The sequence below is a fragment of the Mobula birostris genome, chromosome 4 (assembly GCF_030028105.1).
Source record: "Mobula birostris isolate sMobBir1 chromosome 4, sMobBir1.hap1, whole genome shotgun sequence".
Lineage (NCBI taxonomy): Eukaryota > Metazoa > Chordata > Chondrichthyes > Myliobatiformes > Myliobatidae > Mobula > Mobula birostris.
The window spans coordinates 156132877-156153131 of record NC_092373.1 but is presented as its reverse complement, the minus strand read 5'-3'; the positions used below and the strand labels follow the sequence as shown (position 1 = coordinate 156153131).

Here is a 20255-nt window from a genome sequence, read left to right as displayed (position 1 = left end):
GTCAACTGTTGGTATTCCTACTAATTAATCATGTTTAAAGGTACTCCACACTGTTTAATGCTAGCCCACATGTATTGAAGTGTTTTTAAAGTTGTGTTGTGTTATGGTTCTGATGTCAGGGGTTGACTCTTCAATTGGTTTGCAATTGTGCCTTTCTGTTTTTCAAAAGTGCCCAACAGCAATGGATCTATAAAAGTTATTTTAAAGTTAGATCTAAGTTTTGACTGAAGTTTTATATCCACAATGATGATCTTCTGCAATGTTGCACCATAAAGAGAAAATTTTTACCCCCACTCTCCTGGTGAAAGTGGAACAGGAAGATGGCTAAAATCCAATGCAGTTCCTTCTCTTTGCACTTCCATTATATTTTGTGCCCATCGTTATTTTCACTACTGGGTGTTTGCTGCTAATGTGACCTCTTGCTGCAGGTAGGCAATGCTGTCCTTATTATTTCTTTCATAGTCTTAGAGAGATCCAGAATGGAAATAGGCTCTTCAGCCCAATGAATCCATCACCACTACATATGTTAAACCTGTTTCCTTTCTCCCTATATTCTCATCAGCTCCCCCGGATTCGAACACTCACCTGCGGACTAGGGGCAATATACAGTGGCCAGTTAACCTCCCAGTCTGCATGTCAAGGACATGGGAGGAAACCAGAGTATCCTGTGGAAATAAGGGGGTGTGCAAATTCTACTCAAGTAACACTCAGGGTCAGGTTTAAGCCTGTATCTAGAATCTTGAGGTAATGGCTCCACAAGCTGCAACATAGTGCAATGAACACCCCTGTTCACTTTCTCATTTTCCCTTCCCACTTGTCAACAGTCCAAATATCAGTCTGTGGTTAGTCTAATCTCCCTCCTATGTGTCACATGATATGTGAGCCTCCCCTGAATGAAGGGAGCAATGCCTCGGATTTAAAATTGAATCATATCTTCACTATCAGAAGTGTTTTCCACAGTTCCCAGATGACATAACCACACTCCAAGTTAAAATTGGGACTGAAGTCTTAGTCTACATAAAATCTTCTGAAGACGGCTCTTTATAGACACAGTGAAATGAGTGCAACCACTATTCTCTCTAAATTAATGAATGATGTGAAATAGTAATAATGGAGATTTGGTCAGAAAATTGCCTTTAATTATTCTTCTTTACTTCCCTTCAGACATGTAGTTTTTAGTCTGTGGATTTCTATGAATGTATAACTAACACGCTTCTTTGTTGCACCTTGATGCATTTCTTCTATTTTTTTTATTTATCTATTGGAATAGAAAAATGCAAGACAAGAAAAAGGATGAAATGTTTTCTCAGTGTGGAAGAATACACATTGTTCCTGAAATAGGGAAGCAATTATTTTTTGATGTGCAGTGACTCAAATTGAGTAAATCACAGTGTATGACAAGTTCATTTTGGGAGTCTGCTTACCTCTTAAATCCTCTCAATTTCATCCTTACATGTGGATTTGCATTGTGAGAATCGAATAAGAACAGACAAATTATTTGCACAATTCACCAAATGATGAGGGCAACAGAGCTCAGGTCCTGGGATGGTTGAGGTCCAAGAAAATGAAAAACAAGACTTCTTGCCAAAACAAAGAGACAGATCAATACTAGGAGGATCAGTACTGAATAAGGAGCAAAGGAAACAGTTAAAATCATTTAGAACAGAGATAAGAAAAGCGGAAATGGGGAACATTGGAAATGTTTTGCAATAGTAAAACACCTGCTTTCCTTTGGGGATGCCAGAAACGATAATCCTGACCTGGATTCCTTAGTGCAGCTGGGGATTTTCCTTTGCTAGCCTGTTTAGAGCAGGCATATTACTATCATTTATATATTGGCTTCTCTGACAAGTGACAGCCAGTAGCCACCAAGCATTAGGAATTTCTGAACCCTTGCGTTCCAGACCAAGAAGTTTTCAATATATTGGACGGACTAGACAATGGCATCAAGAAAGTGCGGTGGCAGTGACATTTGGTTCATGGTAAACTCAGCATAGTGATTGGATGCAGAGATCTTGTCTCACTCTTGTTCTCCTGATCTGGAACATCTAACGATTAAGTGTCGACTTTTCTACCTACCAAGAGAGTTATTTGTTGTGATCCTGACTGCAGTTTACGTGCTGGCAAACACAGATGTCATGCAAGCACTCAGTGTATTGAGTGCCATGATTAACAAACAAGGAACAACCTACACTGAAATCTTTCACAACCTTACCAGAACTTCAATTAGGCTTGCTCAAAGAAATCTCTGACAATCTACTATCAGCACATCACCGGCAGTACCAGAGGACCCAACACATTTGACCACTGCTACACTACCACCAAGAATGCCTATTGTTCCATCCATCAACCACTTTTCAGGAAATCTGACCATCTGGCTGTCCTTCACCTACCTGCCCACAGACAAAGACTAAAGAGCAAGGCACCAGAGGCAAGGAAAACAAAGAGGTGGACATGGGAGGCAGAGTAGCAGCTACAGTCTGCTTTAAATCGGTGGACTGAGCAATGTTCAATAACTCATCAGAGGACCTGAATGAATATGTCACTGTTATTACAGATTTTATAAAGGTACACATGGACGAGTGTATCCCTGCATAATCATTCAAAGTCTTCTCCAAGTTTTCTGATGACATCAGTGTTGTTGACCAAATCAAAAGTGCAACAAATCGGCTTATGGAAGGGAGATTGAAAATCTGGTTGAGTGGTGCCACAGCAACAAACTCTCTCAGTGTCAGCAAAACCAAAGAACTGATTATCAACCACAGAAGAAAGAAGCTGGAAGTCCATGATCTAGTTCTCATTAGGGGATCGCAGGTGGAGAGGGTTAGTAGCTTTAAAATACATGGTGTTATCAGAGAATCTGTCCTGTGACCACCACGTATGTGCCTGCACAAAGAACATACTTTCTTAGAAGTTTGCATAGATTTGTAAAGTCACCAAAACCTTTGGCAGACCTCTATGAATGCATAGTGGAGAATATCCTGACTATTTGTATCACAGACTTGTACAGAAGCACTAACGCCCAGGAATAGAAAAGACTACAGAAAGTAGTGGATACAGCCCAGTTCCTCACAGAAATAGCTCTCCCCACTATTGAGTACATTTACATGGAGTGCTGCCACAAGAATGCAACACTCATCATCAAAGATCCACACCATCTGGGTCATGCTCTCTTCTCACTACTACCATAAGGGTGGATGTACAGAAGCCTTAGAACCTACACCATAAGGTTCAGGACAGTTATTGCACTACAACTGTCCAGCTCCTGAACCAGGGTGGATGACTTCACACGTCAAGAACTCTGAACTGATTCTATTCCCTAAAGATTTACTGTCAAGGACTCTTTACAACTCATGTTCTCAATTTTTATTTTATTTTCAAGTTTCGGAGGCGGCCACTGGAAATAGGAACGTGGCTAGGAAAGGTTTAGGGTAACCAAACAATGAGGGAAATATGGTAGGGGAAGTCTAAAGTTTCATCCCAGTCTCATAAGAACACTTAGGGCTGAGATTCATTTGCTCCTTTAATGGAGCCATATTTAATCAGTTATTTTTGGGTTAGAAAGACTGTCAGGCAGTCATCAATAATTATCTCACTTATACACTGATAATTACTAGTATTAGCATTCTGTGCTGTATTTAATGGATTATCAGTTTTAAAAAGCAAAACGTTCAATGAACTGTAAAGCGAGGTTATGGACGAAATCACATTTGGTGAAGCTGACTGAAGCCAGCATACATCAACCAGGAATCTGTGGTAATTTGTAATTCACAGAGCATTTCTCCCCATTCCAAATTTCTGGCTAATTCCGCTCTCAACCAAAGGCATTCTGACTCCACTAATTTTGTTCAGCAATGTTAGCCCATAATTTTACTTTGGTTTAAATATGGTTTGTTTCTGAAATTTATTTAATTAAATCAGGAAGCCCATTTCCCATTCCCTATCTATTGGCACATTCCCAATGTTACTATTTCCACATAATAGGATAAATGGACTGAGGTAATAAACACTGGGCTCAATATGACCTAACAGAAGGAATTATTTCTTTTAAATCTCTTGGCTTCTCTAGAACTTCTAACACAATCGAATTGAAATCCTGACTTTTGTCTTGAGAAGCTAATCTTTCATGATTTTTTTCCCATTCTGAAACTCTGCTTCAAAGTAACTCACATCTAATGTTCCTAGCCTTAAGATATCCACCCAGTACTGAAAAAATTTATATTTTGACTCTGCATCTGTCTTCTTTATAATCTTGCCTGGGCCCTAGTCAACACCCCCATGTGCAACCTTTTAAGGCGTTTCTGCATGATCCTTCCATTGCCATTGAACTGAGACTTTGCAACAACATGTTTACACCTTCCTTCTTGCTTCCTGTCTAAATTCTTCCTGAAGCCTTTATGAAGCAGTAAATGGTTTTCCTTCTTAACGATGCCATGTAAACTCAAAGATGCACATGAAATTCAATGATTTTAACCCTAAGACAATATATTTCAATGAACTACAGGTTTTCTCTGTCATTAAAGTAGAAATTAATTTAAGCTTTGGAGTTATGGTATGCTAATTAAAAATATATTCATCAATTGACCACTGATACACATTCAGCAATAGTTAGTATCTTTCAAATTAAATATTATTGTTACAATACAATTAGTGCTTGCATTGAGCTTTCAGGATTCTGAAGTCACTTGATTAAGATTTAAAAAAAACATGTTTATTTGTTTTGTACTTTTCACTACTTCAAAGATTTTTTACATCTATGTGACACCACTTTTTCCACTGTTGCCAAATGTCAGCCAGTTCAATCCTTAGCCACCCCGCAGGCTTCTTCATAGAATGTAAATTGAGTTCCTTTATTTCATTTATTTAGGCTTTCTGTTTGGAAGTATTTTCCAATGGTTTCATGTGAGAAATGCATGCTGGGGGTACTGGGGAGGGGGCTGCATAGCCTGTTTTTTTTTCAACACTGCATATGCCAATTTCCTTCAATAGTTTTGTTCACAAATGTTTAATGAGGATTTTGACTGTTTACCACATGTAGTCCAATATTTGTGCACCACATATGAATACTGGAACTCTAGAGGAGACAGTGACTCAACCTTTGTGCAATGCTAGTTTGTCTTGCGATGTTTCTCTGAAATACAGCCCTGCCAATATGGTCTCAGACAATACAGCCAACACTATCTGTTAATCATCTACCAAAACGCTGGTAGTAAGTTGGTAAATGGACCCTGTCTTCCCCACATGCCCAACACCGACAGGGTATGTTATTGAAATAATTCTCAATGACTTGTAATGCTGTGCTGACTGAGTTATGTTTGAGAAAAATGTGTTTGGTAATTGGGTAAGGAGGCTTCACTGAAATTAGTGTATAAAAGGCTAAGCTTGGAATCTTAATTTATTCCTGTTTTTGGCACAAATGGATGCATTGCCAGCCAAGCCTGCATGGCCTACTGCTTAAAGAGGAATGGGAGGATGAAGGGGTCGTACAGCCGAGCATGTTGACAAGAAAGCCTTGAATTTTCAGGCTTGGCATTAATCAGTGAATGTTAGCTTGAGTTGGTGCAGGCCATTCATGAAATTGATTCCTATTAATATCTGCTAAAGTAATCTGAATAAATCTTGCCGCTGGTACCAGATCAAACTGATATTGGTTAATCGCTCATCAGAATACACAACCACTTTCCAGGACCCTCCAAATTAATCCCCACAGTGTCTGTTGTGATCTGCTTCTTCTGTGCCTTTCTTACTGTATGCTTTTCCTTTCTTTTCTCTCCACCTCAGTTTTCATTTAAGTTGTTCCCGTTATATCTCCTCCAGTCAAAGTATCTGTGAATAACATGCCTTCAGTGCCCTCTTTGAGCCCACATAACTGCCTCTCTGTGTCTTTCATTTTCCCTTAGTCATCACCCCATCACATACCATCCTCCACTACAACAAGACATGAAGCTTTTTAATGTCCTTTCAAGTCAACACATAGTCTTTTCGAAAGGTCATTGACTTGAAATATTCACAAACAAGAGAAAATCTGCAGATGCTGGAAACCCAAGCAACACACACAAAATGCTGGAGGAACTCAGCAGGTAGCGTCTATGTAAATGAGTACAGTCGACGTTTTGGGCTGAGGCCCTTCAGCAGAACTGGATACAGTCGATGTTTCCGGCTGAGTTCCTTCAGAGACCTGCTGAAGGGTCTCGGCCTGAAACATTGACTGTGCTCTTTTCCAAAGATACTGCCTGGCCTGCTGAGTTCCTCCAGCATTTTGTGTGTGTGACTTGAAATATTGTTGGTGTTTCCCTCCAATGATGCTTCATTATCTAACACTTTTTGTTCATATTTATTTTCCATGTGGTTGGATTTGAGTTTTGACTTCAGTTCTGTATAATCACAGATGTAGCCACCTAATGCAATTTAACAGTTCATGTATAATCTTGCTTTAAATAAATAGAAGTGCTGATGCAAAATCCCTTATTTGATGTGATTTTATTCAATACTTTCCATGTACCTTGACCAGGTATGCATTGTCCAGAAGAGAGATACAAAGAAAATGTACGCTATGAAATACATGAACAAACAAAAATGCATTGAGCGAGATGAAGTTCGCAATGTTTTCAGAGAATTGCAGATAATGCAGAGACTTGAACACCCTTTCCTTGTGAACCTGTGGTAAGTAACTTCAGTAACTATTGAACAAGCTCATAAAGTACGGCAATGTAAAACCATGACACTTTTAAGTAATTTAAAATGCATCCGATATGGTGAGAACGTTTCTGAATAATAATTAATTGCTTGAGTTAAGAGTACTTTTATATAATTAGTATGCTATAAATAAATAAACTGGAGCTGAATACATGAATATTTGTGGAAGCAGAACTATTCTGTCGTGAGAAGGATACTTCAAAACTGTAAGGCAATATGAAAAGATATTTCGTAACAGAAAGACACTTGGCAATTGAAGTTTTATGTAAAGTGATACAGCTTGGGAGAAATAGTAAGGTGAGGGAATATAACTAAAAACTTTAAAGTTGCTGCAAGAGTATAGGGACCTGGGATGATGACTTTAAAATCGTTTAATTGCACCAAGCAACTGATAAGTCAGGATGGTAAAGTACAGTGTCCCCTCATATTATATACAGGTTGTGTTGCCAGAATACTGTCTCCATGATCTTCCATAACATAATCCTTATTCCCCATTGAATTCTGTGTTATGTGGAAAAGAATCCCTGCAGGCTGTTTTTTCTTTCAGCAATAATATCCCCATGGATGTGTGGTCTTTAGGCAAGTGAATTTTGATTGTATTGTAGACAGAAGAGAAAAGGTTGTTGTTTTAATTAATTAGAAAAGGATGTTGCATTGCTGAATAATTGACGTCCAAGTATCAATCAAAGAAATTGTCTTGTCAGTTTCCAAATCAAATATTTCAGTGTCCTCCCACTGTTAACAGCAACCTGCAATGGTTTATTTTTTAATTTATGTAACCTTATTAGAAGTAAAACCCAAAGGATATTTGCTGTTATTTGCTCAATCTACTGAAAGGTGAGAACTATAACTCAATGCCAAGTTTAAGCATTATGAAAAAAAGAAAATGGTATTTAAAAAACATTGCAGTAAATGAAATTTCCAAAATCATTTGAATTTATGTCTTTGGGGAGGAATATTTAGAGAGAATAATTTCCATTTCCATTCTACATATAACCAAGAAAGACCATAAGTCATTTTATTAGCATGCATAAAATACATTTCAATTAAAGCCAATAATATAACATTTGGAACCAATCCACCATCCAAACCAAAGTTATGAATATGAAGTAAATACAATGCCTCAAAAAACTATTCAGTCCCCAAACCTTTGTTCACATAAATGAGTATTACAACCAGGGATTCTGATCAATTTAACTGAGAATTTTTATTTGTGAATAACATGCTCCCTTTTTTTTTCTATAGCAGAGCCCAAAATACAGGGAGAAGTGTGAAGTATGAAAAGCTAAAAATTCAAAAACTAAGATGACAGCAATCCCCCTTTGCTCAGTACTTAGTTGAACCACCTCTTGCATCTAATACAGCCAGTAGTCTTTTGGACATGTCTCTATTAGCTTTGCACAATGTGATAGAGCAAGATTTGCCCATTCCTCCTTCCAAAATTATTCAAGTTTTACCAGGTTAGTTGGGAAGCGGCGGTGGACAGCAATTTTGAGGTCTTGCCAGAGATGTTTGATCGAGTTAAGATCAGGACTCTGACTAATCACTCAAGGTCTTTAATTTTCTTCATTTGAAGCCACTCATGGTTGCTCTGGCAGTGTTTTTTGCGTCATTGTCCTGCTGAAAGACAAACTTCCTCCCCGGTTTAAGCTTTCTGGCAGAGGCTAGTAGATTTTTATCTAGAATCTCAGTATTTGGCAGTATCCATTTTCCCATCAATCCTGACCAAAAGCTGAAAAGCGTCACTGTAGCATGAGGCTACATCCACTATACTTTACAGTAGAGACGGTGTTACCTGGACGATAAGCAGTATTAGATTTATGAGGATTGAAGCTATTCCTTCGTTCTTAAAACACACTGAAAAAAAGGTTTTCAATTTAATTTTTAATAATGCATAAAATGTAATTCATGTCAAGGCTGGGAGTGCAGTACCAAGTGTTTAGTTTCACAAATTTCAGAATAGCATCAAGTGATACAATAAAGGAAATGCCTATATATGTTGTAATAGTAGATAAATATATAAAAGAATATGATAAAGAGAAGAACGGATAAGCAGAATAAAGTGCTTAATGTGCTATATATTTGTAATTCTGTTTTATATATTCATTTCTAGTTTAGAGAGAGTAGCACAACTAATAAGCTTACTTCGGTCAGTACATCAACTTTCTGCTGTAATATCTAGTTGTTACTGCCACAAGTTGTTATATTTGATCAAAAAGCTTTGAAGTTTTATTTCTCTGGAACTTCTCCAGTCAGAAGGGAGGGCAGCAATCAAGTCTTGGATTAAGATGACAAATGTAAACTATTTGAACCTTGTTCTCAAGATTTATTGATTCTCCTCAAAACTTTGATTGAATTGCTGTCATCAAAGTCTTAAATAATGAAATATGCTGGAGAAAGTAGAACGTACATGTGTTCAGAACTCACACAGAAGTTCCCTGATTTACCACCATATCAATGAAATATTGCAATAAACCACAAAGAAACAATGTGGGTGGCAATAATAGTAGGTCCCAAACACAAGAACATTCGCAGATGCTGGAAATCCAGAACAACACATACAAAATGCCAGAAAAACTCAGCAGGTCAGGCAGCATCTATAGAAATAAATAAACAGTCAGGCAGCAGCTAGAGAAATAAATAAATAAATAAATAAATGTTATAGGCTGAGACCCTTCTTCAAGTGAAGTAAGGAGCTTGTCTGTGAATTATTTTCACAGGCTAATTTTTTTTAGAAATGGGCAGTTCAGAAGTATGGGATTAAATATGTAAAAATAATATGAATTAAGCAGTTTTCCAAATTGCATTTCTGAATCTGTATCTTGTCCAAGAATATTACTTGTACTGTATACTAATTTTCAAGTACATTATTTGGTTCTATTGTACAGTATGTATCAATAGGTTAGAGTCTATAACCCAAATAATGTTAACTTCCCAGCACTGTCATCATGTATGAGCACAAACACCTACCGAAAAGGCAAATGAAAAAGAACGCCCACAACACGCTGGAGGAACTCAGCAGGTCGGGCAGCATCCATGGAAACGATCAGTCAAAGTTTCGGGCCGGAACCCTTTGTCAGGACTGAAGAGGGAAGAGGCAGAGGCCCTATAAAGAAGGTGGGGGGAGGGTGGGAAGGAGAAGACTGGTAGGTTCCAGGTGAAAAACCAGTAAGGGGAAAGATAAAGGGGTGGAGGAGGGGAAGCAGGGAGGTGATAAGCAGGAAAAGTGAAGAAGGAATAGGGGAAAACACAATGGGTAGTAGAAGGAGGTGGAATGAAGTGTAGGAGAGGTCCATGGCAGACGGTGGAGAGCAAGGCCCAGAGTGGTGGCAGAGAGAGGGACAGGGCCCATAGGTATCTTTGCATGGCAACGAGCATGGCGCGGAGAATCCGGTGAGAGCAGCGGTCAATGAAACAGAGGTACCTGGGATCCTCGCTGGGCCCGAACTGGGAGGTCTGGAACCGGAGCTGGAATCCCTGCGGTACAAGATGGCGGCAGAGACACATTCCCAGGAAGGAGATGTGGCTGTGGTAGCGGGTCTGGGTGAGGATCTGGTCGAAGAGTCGGAGAGAGGCAGAGATCACAGAGGGGGAGCAGTGAGAAAGGGTCTCACTGAACTCCCATCGAAGGGAAGATTTAAACTGAATAATGAGAGTTATAAGCAAAAATAATTCCACTGTAAATGGTGTGAATGTTGAACATTTATCTATAAATAATTTCTCCTAATGAAAAGCTGCCTGAGAATAATCATAATTACAGTGGAGTAATTGACCCATGAAATAAATTGACTGTAATGACATTTGTTATCACCCTTATTTCCTTACATTCATGGCTAGATTGCATTTTCCAAACACAGATTGAATATTGTGAATTCAGACCTTTGTCTTAATTCTCTGTCCAGCACACAGTGCTGATCAATTAACTCTCTATCACAGTATATTATTTCACAATAATATTAGGAAGGCATATCATGTTCCTTCATTATTTTAGAGAGCAAAATGATTATATACAGCTAGATCACAGCATACTAATTCTACAGAATTAATGGGAGATGAGATACGTGCATATATGAAAGCAATGACCAGATAAAAGATGTGTCGTTATTTCTTTAAGTGAGGAGTCTGTGAACTATTGACATCCATTTACACAAGTTTTATCTTCCCTCCACCACTCATCACCTTCCCCCCACCTGGTCTCACCTATCACCTTCTAGCTTGGACTCCTTCCCCCCCCACCCCCAACACTCTTTTTGATGACAAGCAACACACATCAAAGTTGCTGGTGAACGCAGCAGGCCAGGCAGCATCTCTAGGAAGAGGTACAGTCGACATTTCAGGCCGAGACCCTTCATCAGGACTAACTGAAGGAAGAGTTAGTAAGAGATTTGAAAGTAGGAGGGGGAGGGGGAGGGGGAGATCCAAAATGATAGGAGAAGACCGGAGGCGGAGGGATGGAGCCAAGAGCTGGACAGGTGATTGGCAAAGGGGATACGAGAGGATCATGGGACAGGAGGTCTGGGGAGAAAGACAAGTGGGTCCGGGGGAACCCAGAGGATGGGCAAGGGGTATAGTCAGAGGGACAGAGGGAGAAAAAGGAGAGTGAGAGAAAGAATGTGTGTATAAAAATAAATAACAGATGGGGTACGAGGGGGAGGTGGGAGTGTCTTGGCCTGAAACATGGTTGTTTATCCCCTGTCATCAATGCTGTCTGATTTGTGGAGTTCTTTCAGAATTTTGTGTGTATTGGTGGTGACAGAATGATTTTTTAATTGGAAGTCTGTGGCCAGAGGTGCCTGCAGGGATCGCTGCTGGAGACTTTGTTATTTGTGATCTATATTAGTGACATGGTTTGAATGTAAGAAGTATGATTTGTAAGTATGCAGATGGTATGAAAATTGAAGACAAGTAATGTGGATAGCAAAGCAGGCTGCTTAAGGCTACAATAGGATAGAGATCAGATTAGGGAAGAGCACTGTAGATGGAATTTAATCCTGAAAAGTGCGAGGTGATGGATTTTGGGATTTCAAATAGGATATACACAGAGCAAATGTTAGGGAGCTAAGAAATGTTGGGGGACACTGGGATTCAAGTGCATAGTTCCTGAAAGTTGAGGCAAGGTACACTGTGTGGTGAAAAGACACATAAACATATTGGATTTCATAGATCAAGGCATAGATCCAGCCATTGCTGCCCTGCCATCATCCCTGCCGGTGTTCTTTTCCAATCAATTCTGGCCAACTCCTCTCTCATGCCCGTGTAATTCCCTTTACTCCACTACAATACTGACACATCTGACTTTAGCTTCTCCTTCTTAAATTCAGGCGTATTTGATCATATTATGATCACTTGTGTAAGAGGCAATGAGACAGTTATTCACTTGAATAGGCAAGGCATAGAGAGATACAGACCTCAGATGGGCCAATCAGAAGGTGAAAATGGTCAGAATGGTCAGAATGGAGATGGTGAGTAGAAAGGCCTTTTTCTATCTGTTTATTGAATTGACTTTATTTCTTACATTCTTCACATACATGAGGAATTAAAATCTTTATGTTATGTCTCCACCTAAATGCGTGATGTGCAATCATATTAACTTATAATAATTTATAATAAATAGAGCAGTCAATGTAATATGGAGTACACTCAAATCAGCATGAGTTTATTAGTCTGATGACTGATAGTCTGATTGAAAAAGCTGTCCTGGAGCCTGTTGGTCCTGGCTTTTATGCTGCTGTACCGCTTCCTGGATGTTAGCAGCTGGAATAGATTGTAGTTGGGATGGCTTGGATCCCCAATGATCCTACAGGCCCTTTTTACACACTTTTCCTTGTAAGTATCCCGAATCATGTGAAGTTCACAACTACAGATGCACTGGGCTGTTCACACCACTCTCTGCAGGGTCCTGCAATTGATAGAGGTAGGGTTCCCATACCAGGCAGTGATGCAGCCAGTCAGGATGCTCTCAATTGTGTCCCTGTAGAAAGTTCTTAGGATCTGCGGGCCCATACCAAACTTCCTCAACCGTCTGAAGTGAAAGAGGCGCTGTTGTGCCTTTCTCACCACACAGCTGGTGTGTACAGACCACGTGAGGTCCTCGGTGGTGTGGATGCCGAGGAACTTGAAACTGTTTACCCTCTCAACCCCAGATCCATTGATGTCAATAGGAGTTAGCCTGTCTCCATTCCTCCTGTAATCCACAACCAGCTCCTTTGTTTTTACGGCATTGAGGGAGAAGTTGTTTACTTGACACCACCGTGTCAGAGAGATGACTTCTTCCCTATAGGCCACCTCATTATTGTTTGAAATTAGGCCAATCAATGTAGTGTCGTAGGCAAATTTAATTAGCAGATTGGAGCTGTGGGTGGTGATACAGTCAGGGCTGTACAGGGAAAAAAGAAGGGGACTCAGTATGTAGCTCTGAGGGTCTCCTGTATTGAGAGTTTAACTATAAGAAGTGCATGATGACATATACAGCTATGTAATAATGAACTGCTTTATAGGTGTTATGTTCTGCATCATACAATAAAGTGCAGATTTGCCCATTAGTAGTTTGCTGCCACATAATCACTTCATACTTTACACACTTCATCCTGCACTTAATCTTTAATTCCATTCCTTTTCAAACTAATTTATTACATAGTTCAAGTTCATTTCATTTCCATGTAACAGCACTTCCTCATTAATCTAATTTATTTTAAAGCAATCCGTGTAACCTTATATCATTAATTCAGTAAGTATCCAAATGGTTTTCCAGCAATATAGTACATTATTGCTTGTTCTGTCAAGCTGCTCATTGTTATAGATCTCACACTTCTGCTGCAAAATGTGTCTGTAGGGCACCAGTGGCTTGGATGCTACAGTTATTACTTTGCATCAAATTTAGAATATGATTTGCATGACTGGCATAAACCTCCATAATGGGAAGATCAGTATCACCTGCAGAACTCTTGCCTATTCAAATGGCAACAGGCTGATTACTTCATCATTGAACTAAGTCACATATGAAAAATTGTGCCTTACTGCTGCTATCAATGGTCTGTCATCAAAATATGCATAGGATCAAGCGTTCAGCATTAGGACAGACTCCAGTTTGTCCTTCATCGTGTGCTGTTTAAAGAGGCCAAAATTTACTTGCAGGCTCTTTGGTTGACTGAAATGGTAAAGTTTAACAAAATTGGAGGAGCTCAGGATTTTGTATTGATCAGATTACGTGGAATGGCAATAGGGGTTGTAGAATGGATGCAGACAGGCTCCAGAAATTACAGACAGGAGCGTGATGTAGATAAATGAGAGCTCATCTATTCTGATTGAAAAAGGATCAGAAAATGTTTGATTTAAATGGTAGGAGATTGAAAGGTATTGTAGTTCAGAGAAATCTGATTATCCTTGAGTAAAAATAACTGAAAATTCACATACAGGTTTGTCAAGCAACAGGAAGGTCTGTTAGTCTTTATTAATCTGTTAATGAATAAAAGCAGTTTTATTGTGACTATATAAGGATCCATTGTGTTCTGGTCTCCCTACCCAAAGAAAGGCATACTTTCAATGGAAGGTGTGCCATAAAAGTAACCAGATAGATGCCTAAGATGGGCAGATTGTTCTGTGAAGGGGTGCTAAGCCTACTGGGTCAAAATTCTGTATAGTGGTGATCTCGTTAAGGATGAAAAATTATTATATGGATTTAGAGAGTCTGGCTGGGGTATCAAAAATTTCAAAGTTCAACATTCTAAAGTTCAAAGTAAAATTTATGTTCAGAATACATAGATGTCACCAGATACAACTCTGAGATTCTTATTCTGCAGATATACTTAGCAAATCTATAGAACAGTAACAGTACAGGATCAATGGAAAACAAATTGTGCAGCTGCAAATGTGATTCAATAGCAATAATTAGTGAGCATGAAATAACAAGATAAAGAGTCCTTAAAGTGAGACCACCGGTTGTGGGAACACCAGATGTAGAATGAGTGTAGTTATCATATTTTGTTCAAGAGCCTGATGGTTGAGGGGTAGTAACTGTTCTTGAACTTGCACTTGGTGGTTCAAGCCCTGAGGTACCTGTACCTTCTATCTGATGGCAGTCGCAAGAAAAGAGCATGGCCTGGATAGTGAAGACCTTTGATGATGGATGCTATTTTTCTACAGCAACATTTCATGTAGACATGCTCAGTGGTTGGGAGAGTTTTACCCATGAGGTACTGGGCCAAATCCACAATCTTTTGTAGGATTTTCCACTCAAAGGCATTGGTGTTCCCATACCAGACCATAATGCAGCCAGTCAGCACACTATCCACCACACAGCTATAGAGGTTTGGCAAGGTTTTTGACAACGTGATGAATCTCCACAGTCCCCTGAGGGAGTAGAGGTGCTATTGTGCTTTCTTTGCAACTATATTTATATGATGGGTCCGGGACAGGTCCTCTGAGATAGTGACACCCAGGAATTTAAAATTACTGGCCCTCTCTTCCTCTAATCCTCCAATGAGTATTGGCTCATGGACCTCTGGCTTCCTGCTCCTGACGTTTACAATCAGTTCTTTGGTCTTGTTGACATTGAGTGATAGGTTGTTGTTATTACACCACTCAGTCAAGTTTTCAATCTCCCTCCTGTATGCTGATTCATCACCCCCTTTGATACAGCCCTCAGCAGTGGTGTCATCAGCAAACTTGTATATGGTGTTGGAGCTGTGCTTAGCCGCACAGTCACAGGTGTTAAGTATGTAAGTAGAGCAGGGGACTAAGCACACATTCCTATGGTGCAGCCATGCTGATGGAGATTGTGGAGGAGATCTTTTTGCCAATCCGAACTGACTGGGGTCTACAAGTGAGGAAATCCACAACCCAATTGCACAAGATGGCATTGAGGCCCAGGTCTTAGAATTTACTGATTAGTAATGCCGAGCTGTAATCAACAAAGAGCATCCTGACGTATGCACCTTTGCTGTCCAAATGTTCCAAGGTTGTGTGAAGAGTCATTGAGATGTACCTGCTGTAGACCTGTTAGGCAAACTAGAATGGATCCAAGTCTCCACTTAGACAGGAGTTGATATGCTTCAACACCATCCTCTCAAAACACTTCATCACTGTGGATGTAAGTGCAACAGGATGATAGTTATTGAGACAGGTTACCATACTCTTCTTTGGCACTGGTATTATTGAAGCCTGCTTGAAGCAGGTGGGTACCACACACTGCCAGAGTGAGGGGTCGAAGATATCTGTGAATACACCAGCCAGTTGGTCAGCATAGGTCTTCACTACTTGACCAAGTACTCCGTCCAGACTAGAAGCTTTCTGTGGATTCACTAGATACAAAATAATGTGTTGGCTATTTACGATTGACATGAAAAGAAATTTCTGTGCCAGAGGGTTTGGAAGATTTGGAATGGAAGCTCTGGAGTTTCATCAACAGAGAAGATTTAAGACAGATTGATGAATGCTTAATATGAAGGCAGTCAAGTACTAGTGCAGCAAAGTAGTGATGAGGTAAATATGGCAACATATGGCAAAATTTGGAGTCAAGGTAGGAAATATGAACTTCAGTACTGCTTGCAAATGATTCTACGTGCAACATGACAAACTATACAGTACAAAACTTTCTCCATTGAACTCTGAAAGGCAGGAATTAGGATGTTTGTAGGTGTAAATTTGAACAATCTGTAAATTAGTCAGGAGAAATGAGATCTGTTCTAATGCGAATTGTACAATGTCAGGGTCTAAGCAGGTGCCCAGAACCTGGGTGATGTGATTATTTGTTCATTGGCAATCCACATAGTAATCTGACACATTATGTTAATAACCACAAGTAATTGACAGCAGGGTCTTGAAGAGCATATGGGTGACATTCTATAGCAACCTCTAATTATATAGGAAGAGCACTAAACTCTATGAATCAGATAATTAGGGAGTAAGGGAAGGTGCAGAGGAGCACAGAAGCAGAGAAAACTTTGGAATTTTGTCAAAATAGTGGTGAATATTAACAAAAGAGCTTGTTTTTCATTTCCTTCTTCTTTTCCCATCCAGCAAATAACAGCTATTCAGATTGAGGGACAGAAAGAGAGACTGCTGCTCTGCTGTCATCCCTGCCAGCATCTCCTTCCAATTTACTTTGTCCAGCTCCTCTCATACCACTAATTTCCTTTTCTCCACTGAAATATTGCTATGTCAGATTTTGCTTTCTCCCTATCAAATTTCAAATTGAATTCAATCATACTGGGATCACTGCCTCCTAAGAGTTCTTTACCTTAAGCTCCCTGATCACCTTCCGTTCATGACATAACACCCTATTCAGTACAGCTGATCTCCCAGAAGGCTCAATGACAAACTGCTCTAAAAAGCTATCTTGTAAGCATTCAACAAACTCACTATCTTGACATCCATTGCCAACCTGATGTTACCAATCAACCTGCATGCTTAAGTCTCCTATGACTATCACAACATTGCCCTTTTGACGTCTTTTCTATTTCCTGTTGTAATCTGTGATCCGCATCCCAGCTACTGTTGGGAGGCACATATTACTGCCACTAACGTTCTTTTACCCTTACAGTTTCTTACCTCAACCCACAAGGATTCAACATCTTTTGATCCTATGTCACATCTTTCTAAGGATTTTATGCCATGCCACCCCCTCTGCCTAACTTCCTGTCCCTCCAATACAACTTGTGTAATGCCCTGGTTCACGTCTTTACTGTAATGCTGTAGGTATTTGCTTTAGCAGCTCTGTTCTGCTTTCAGCCTGTTTGGGTTATTGTTGATGATAAAGGATGACGTGGAATGGGTGCCATTCAATTAGTGGGAGGGTTTCTCCCAGAGAAACATAAAAAAACCTACAGCACAATACAGGCCCTTCAGCCCACAATGCAGTGCCGAACATGTACTTAACTTAGGGATTACCTAGGGTTACCCATAGCACTCTATTTTCTAAGCTCCGTGTACTTAAAAGACCCTATTGTATCCACCTCCACCATGTCACCAGCAGATATTTCATGCACTCACCACTCTCTGCGTAAAAAAAACTTACCCCTGATGTCTCCTCTGTGCCTACTTCCGAGCACCTTAAAACTGTGCCCTCTCATGTTAGCCATTTAAGCCCTGGGAAAAAGACCCTGACTATCCACGTGATCAATGCCTGCCATTATCTTATATCAGGTCACCTCTCATCCTCTGTCGATCCAAAGAGAAAAGGCCAAGTTCACTCAACCTATTCTCATAAGGCATACTCCCCAATCCAGACAACATCCTTGTAAATCTCCTCTTCACTTTTTCTATGATTTCCACATCATTCCTATAGTAAGGGGACCAGAAATGAGCATAGTACTCCAAGTGGGATCTGACCAGGGTCCTATATAGCTGCAACATTACCTCTCCACTCCTAAACTCAATCCCACAATTGATGAAGGCCAATGCACCGTATGCTTTTTTAACCACAAAGTCAACCTACACAGCAGCTTTGAGTGTCCTATGGACTCGGTGTCACATGGGGGTGCTGGGAACAGACCCAAATGCAAGACACAGACACTGAAGTACAAGGAACAGGACTCGACTATGGTAGGGACGTGACAGGATTCAGGCAAGCAGCAGGGACAAGAACGCAGAGTTCGGCTAGGGAAAGCGAGACCAGGACGAGGAACCATGGACTAGGAGACAAGGTTTGGACTCTGAGCCCGAGACTGGACAAGGACCCAGAACCTGGGTCTTGCCTCGGGCTTTGACCCCAGAACCAGGCAAGGACATGACATGGCTTGAGGCTGCGGACTTGGGTCTTGAGCTTGGCTTGGGATCCTCGATGCTTGGGGGTCTTGGGTCTTGAGCTTGGCTTGGGATCCTCGAGGCTTGGGGTCTTGGGTCTTGAGCTTGGCTGCAGGCTGGGGTCTTGGGTCTGGAGCTTGGCTTGGGATCCTCGAGGCTTGGGGTCTTGAGCTTGGCTTGGGATCCTCGAGGCTTGGGGTCTTGAGCTCGGCTTGGGATCTTCCAGGCTTGGGTTCTTGGAGCTTGGCTTGGGATCCTCCAGGCTTGGGTTCTTGGAGCTTGGCTTGGGATCCTCCAGGCTTGGGTTCTTGGAGCTTGGCTTGGGATCCTCCAGGCTTGGGTTCTTGGAGCTTGGTTTGGGATCTTCCAGGCTTGGGTTCTTGGAGCTTGGCTTGGGATCCTCCAGGCTTGGGTTCTTGGAGCTTGGCTTGGGATCCTCCAGGCTTGGGTTCTTGGAGCTTGGCTTGGGATCCTCCAGGCTTGGGTTCTTGGAGCTTGGCTTGGGATCCTCCAGGCTTGGGTTCTTGGAGCTTGGCTTGGGATCCTCCAGGCTTGGGTTCTTGGAGCTTGGTTTGGGATCTTCCAGGCTTGGGTTCTTGGAGCTTGGCTTGGGATCCTCCAGGCTTGGGTTCTTGGAGCTTGGCTTGGGATCCTCCAGGCTTGGGTTCTTGGAGCTTGGCTTGGGATCCTCCAGGCTTGGGTTCTTGGAGCTTGGCTTGGGATCCTCCAGGCTTGGGTTCTTGGAGCTTGGCTTGGGATCCTCAAGGCTTGAGTTCTTGGAGCTTGAGCTTGGCTTGGGATCCTTGAGGCTTGGGATCTTTGTCTTGAAATGCAGAGGCTGATAACTCGGAGACTGAAGCTGAGAGACAGACTGAGAACTGAACATCAACATAGAGCCAGGACTTATCCTTCAACAAGCCAGGACTCATCTTTAACACAACATAAACATGAGACAGGGCAGAATACAAACATAGAGCCTGGACTTATCTTACGACAAGCCGGGACTCAACTTCATCTCCACACCAAGGTGGGACAGGTATCTCCATCAGGTAACGTCAGAACAGCCAGACTTACCCAACAGAGGCAAGGACAAGACAAGACAGGTCCCCCCACAGGGCAACAGCAAAACTGCCTGGCTTACCCCACAGAGGCGAGGACAAGGAGAGACAAACACCAAAGAACAACAGACAGTTCCATCTCTACTCCGGGAAAGCTCCAAGTCTCAGTTCGGCCAGCAACCTCAGCTGGCTATGGAAACAGCTGGATCCCTACCTAGCTCGGAGTAGCTGGCAGCCACTCAGCTGGCCTGGGAAACAGCCAAATCCATACCGCAAAGACTACTCCAATGAGTGGCAACAAGGCTCCATGAAGCAGTGGTCCTCCAACCAGGCCTAGAGATCACAAATGGTTTACTAGCCTTCCATCAGCAGGTTGCTCCAAGGGGGACTGACAAGACAAACCAGCCACCCACACTCAATCCCAAGGCTACTTAAATTGCAAGCCCAAAAATGGGAATCAAGTACCTTTGATTTAGTCGAACAAGGGATAGCTGGAAGACCCGGAGTCCTGAGTCCATGGACTGGACCGTGAACCGGAATGCGGACTTCTCAGACCGGACCATGACACTCGGACCCCAAGATCCCTCTGATCCTCCACACTGCCAAGAGTCTTACCATCAATACTATATTCTGCCATCATATTTAATCTACCAAAATGAACCACCTCACACTTACCTGGGTTGAACTCCATCTGCCACTTCTCAGCCCAGTTTTGCATTCTATCAATGTCCCATTGTAACCTCTGACAGCCCTCCACAC

General features: G+C 41.3%; 1 protein-coding gene across 3 annotated transcripts in view; it reads left to right on the top strand.

The window, feature by feature from the left end:
• LOC140196049 (serine/threonine-protein kinase 32B-like) overlaps window positions 1-20255 on the top strand; it is a 325870-nt gene that overhangs the window by 151673 nt on the left and 153942 nt on the right. For all 3 annotated transcript variants that reach the window (XM_072254755.1, XM_072254756.1, XM_072254757.1), the window contains one exon: window positions 6512-6663. In XM_072254755.1, coding sequence (XP_072110856.1) covers window positions 6512-6663 — 152 coding nt within the window. The remainder of the gene's footprint in view (window positions 1-6511; window positions 6664-20255) is intronic.